Here is a 4,569-nt window from a genome sequence, read left to right as displayed (position 1 = left end):
AAACTCCCCAGTGTCCCCAAACCACTGCATTCCAGTTGTTCTTGACGGTGTGTGTGTGTGTGTAGGCTAAATTAAAAAAAAACAACAACTGAAATGAATGAATGCATCCGGTTCAGTGTCGGAGAACTCCATCGCAGTCTTGACTCTTCGTCTTCATCATCATCATCATCCTCCTCCTCCTCCTCATCTGATGCCAGTTCTAAATATATAAAAATAAACATTTAGCTGTAGTCAGCCCGGCCAATAGCCAGTTGGGGGGGGGGGGACGTAGGCTATCTGACATCATCGTCATCATCATCATCACACGGAGACACACTAAACAATGTACAATCATGATAGTATACAATATTCAATGAATGCGATTATCATGCAAGCTCAGACGTCAATGAAACGTCATACAGATCTTATATAATACGCTACTGTTAGCTTCACTCCCCGTCCCCCCTCCGATCCTTGTAGCAAGGTCATCAACAACCACGCGTTGCTTCAGTAAACGATGCATGTTTGTTCTCCGTCTTTGTAGACAGTAAATAAAAGGAGCGAACATTACTCTAAAGATCAGATCGCCTATAAGGCACGCTACAATATAAAATACTTGTACTGCCATGCGTGCATGCCTGCTACGATACATTTGTACTGCACCGACCAACCGATCGACACCACCATCCAGACATTAGCCAGCACCAATGCACCGACCGACACCAACCCCCCCATTAGCCAGCACCTTTGGTGCTGGCTAATGGCTGGGGGCCATCGTGGTGAGTCATTCTGGCGTCATGATCTGACTAGTAGTAGTAATTATCCAAGCATCTATTTGTAGCGATCATCTTATGATTTCTGATCACTATAGAAGGATCTACAATAAGATTACCTCAAAACATTCCGGGTTGATCGTCTTCTTCAATGGTTTCCCGGTATAGCTCATCGGACGACGATGGGGAGACAATGAAAAAAGGAGGGAGGGAGCAGCGAGTCTCGCTGTAAGCACTGGACCAGGGCTACTCCGCCTGGAGAAGGCGACTGGGACGCGTATGGATCAATACTACTACCACAAAACTCGCTCAAATAAATAGTACTGCTTTCAACTTTTTCTGCTAGAAAATCGCTCGGGCGAGACGGGTAAACAGGCAAAACAATGAAAACTATGAAGACTCCCTCTGCCCCCACTGTTTACAGGGGGTGGGACCAGCTTCCAATGGCAACACGTACACGTGTGTCACGTGACACGGGTTTTCTGGGTAATGTAGTTGGAATATAAGCTCAGGAATTTAAACAGCGCTTCGGAGCATATTAATATGTTTAGATTAATCAAAAACGGCGAAGACGCCAATTGGCGTCATTGATCATTTACGGAATTCTGATGAAGACGCCAATTGGCGTCTTTCATCTTCTAAGGGTTAAGATGGTTACACAAACATCCAAAGTTCACAAAAGAGATCTTCTCTCTGGGGCGCCCGCTGGCCAAGAGGTCCAGGCCTGACAGCGTGTTCGAGTCCTGTTCATGCCGACCTTTGAGTGTGTCTCTCCCCTTCTCTCTCTCCATCTTCACTTGATACTATCAATAAATGCAGAAAGTAATCTTTTCCTCAATAAAAATAACATTACGGCTGCCATTTTGTAAAATCCAATATGGCCGCCACAGACATTTGGGCAACTGCAAACATTGATTTTCTGATTCCTTAGACAATACCCTTTCCAAAAATGTATAGTAATGCAAATCTTTAAAAAAAATACAAAAAACAAAATTTGCTGACTAACCACACCAGGTAATTTTGGACCCAGTCATGCATCTAAGGGTTAATGTTGCATTTTTTTGTAGCTTCATAACTACCACCATTGGATTCCTTGATGCTGAAAATGTAGGTTTAGCAGTTGAAATAAATGTTCTAGCTTATTTAGAGGCAGAGATATTAAAAAAACGTACATTTTACGGTGGCCATTTTGTAAATTCCAATATGGCCGCCACAGACATCTGGGCAAATGGGAACATTGATTTTCTGATTCCTTACATAATACCCTTTCCAAAAAAATTATAGATATGCAAATCTTCAAAAAAAATCCAACAAAACTTTAAACCAAAGCATAAGGAGAAGTGATCATTCCCTCTCCCTGTGGCCTGCTGAAAGGTGGATTTTCAGGCCTGTTTTTAAAAACTGCTCTTTGAAGGAAGGGGTCAGGACATTCCACGTCTGGGTGGCAGTGCAGTAGAAGGAGAATTTACCCATGTTTGTTTTATAAGTATGTGGTACCAGATCATTGTTCTAGCTCACTCTAGTATTGTGGCTGTGGGTGTCGCTCACTTTATTGAAGTAATTAGTCAGATACTCGGATACCTGTGAGAAGTATCATCCAACTAAACTTGTTTCACTTTTTATTTCCAGTGTGTAGAAATGGCGTCTGTCAGCAGTCTCCTGTCTGAAGAGCAGTTCCTGTGTTCTATCTGTCTGGATGTGTTCACTGATCCAATCAGCACTTCATGTGGACACAACTACTGCAACACCTGTATCACACATTACTGGAACAGCAGTGATGTGTGTCAGTGTCCTCTATGTAAAGAAACCTTCAATATGAGACCAAAATTCTCTGTCAATAAAGTCCTCTCTGAGATGGCCGATCAGTTCAGGAAGTCAAAGCAGCAGAGACAAACTTCCAGCACAAACCCAGAACCTGCTGAACCAGATGAAGTTTCCTGTGACGTCTGTACTGAGACCAAACCCAAAGCCCTGAAGTCCTGCCTGGTGTGTCTGACCTCCTACTGTGACATTCACCTGGAGCCTCACCTGAGACTCGCAGGGTTAAAACGACACAAACTAATCGACCCTGTGAAGAACCTGGAAGACATTCTGTGTAAGAAACATGACAGACCTCTGGAGCTGTTTTGTAAGACTGACCTCATGTGTGTTTGTCAGTTCTGCACTGAGTCAGACCACAAGTTACATCAGATTGTATCTCTGAAAGAGGCATATGAAGGAAAGAAGGCTGAAGTTCAGCAGATGATCCAGGAGAGACAAGTGAAGATTCGGGATGTCAGACGCTCGGTGGAGCTCAGCAGGAAAGATGCAGACAGAGAGACAGCAGACAGTGTGCAGGTCTTCACTGCTCTGATCAGATGTATCGAGAGAAACCAGGCTGAGCTCATTGATGTGATCGAAGAGAAGCAGAAAACAACAGAGAAACAGGCTGAAGGCTTCATCAAAGAGCTGCAACAAGAAATCACAGAGTTAGAGAAGATAAGCTCTGAGCTGAAGCAGCTCTCACACACTGAAGACCACCTCCACCTCCTCCAGAACCTTTCATCCATCAACTCCCCTCCACCCACCAAGGACTGGACAAAGGTCAATGTCCATCAGTCTGCATATGCAGGGACTGTGAAGACAGCTGTGGCTCAGCTGGAGAAGACACTCAGTCAAGAGATTGAGAAGAACCTGCATGATGCTGAGCTGAGGAGGATCCAGCTATATGAGGTGGATGTAACTCTGGATGCTGATACAGCACACCCCTTGCTCAGCCTGTCTGAGGATGGAAAACAAGTGAGTTGTGGAAACATGAAAAAGAATCTCCCAGACAACCCAGAGAGATTCTCTCTTCATGCCAATGTCTTAGGAAAAGAAAGCTTCTCCTCAGGAAGGTTTTACTATGAGGTTCAGGTTAAAGGGAAGACTGACTGGACAGTAGGAGTGGCCAGAGAGTCCATCAACAGGAAGGGAAAGATCACACTGAGTCCCAACGGTGGTTACTGGACTATATGGTTGAGGAATGGAAATGAGTACAAGGCTCTTGCTGGCCCTCCTGTCGTCCTCCCTGTAAGAGAGGAGCTCCAGAAAGTGGGAGTGTTTGTGGATTATGAGGAGGGTCTGGTCTCCTTTTATGATATGGAGACCAGAGTTCATCTCTACTCTTTCACTGGCTGCACCTTCACTGAGAAACTCTATCCATTAAAAAAAATCCAAATTTCATCATGCTTTATGTAGCATGTGACATGTCAAAGTAGGGGGTTTTCATGATGCTGTTTTGCAAAAAGAACACTCCTTGGGCTATAAACGGCCATAGCTACTACCCAAATGTGCTGACATCATCACATTTGTGATTAAAATGGAGTTTGACGTTACAACAGGTTTGTATAGGAAGGGGGCGGGGCAGCTAAAATGAATATCAAATACGGTATCTAAATACTGAATCAAGCAACTTAAAAACTGTCTGGGGTGTTCACATAAGACTGAGTAGACGACGAAAAAGTTTTTTTGAAAGTGAAATATCCCTTAAAAATAAATTTTAATCAATCAATCAATCAATCAATCAAGTAACACTGCTCACGCCAGATTATTGATGACAGGCCAAAGAGAAAGCTGGGGTAGTTCTGCTGGACCAGACAGCCGCACATGATACCATCTGGCACCGCGGACTCCATCTGAAGCTACTGAAGACAATCCCAGATCCCTATAACTTCATCATGGAGACTGTAGAGGCTGTCAAAATGCAGCTTCACCCTACAGACCAGCATGAAACGTTGTCAGAACCAGATGACTTGACATTGTGCCAAGCTATGAATATTTCCTCTCTCTCTCTCTC

The 4,569-nt window shown here is 44.0% G+C and overlaps 1 protein-coding gene across 1 annotated transcript; it reads left to right on the top strand.

Moving 5' to 3' along the window:
* Positions 1-2,390: 2,390 nt before the first annotated feature.
* LOC306934413 (zinc finger protein RFP-like) lies at positions 2,391-3,971 on the top strand (the record flags this gene model as incomplete). Its single annotated transcript, XM_079516982.1, has 1 exon — positions 2,391-3,971. One exon carries the CDS (start codon positions 2,391-2,393, stop codon positions 3,969-3,971), a length of 1,581 nt encoding a protein of 526 aa, XP_079373108.1.
* Between the last annotated feature and the right edge of the window lie 598 nt (positions 3,972-4,569).

Source organism: Electrona antarctica, assembly GCF_951216825.1.
Source record: "Electrona antarctica genome assembly, chromosome: 12".
NCBI lineage: Eukaryota > Metazoa > Chordata > Actinopteri > Myctophiformes > Myctophidae > Electrona > Electrona antarctica.
This window is presented reverse-complemented; position numbering and strand designations above follow the sequence as displayed.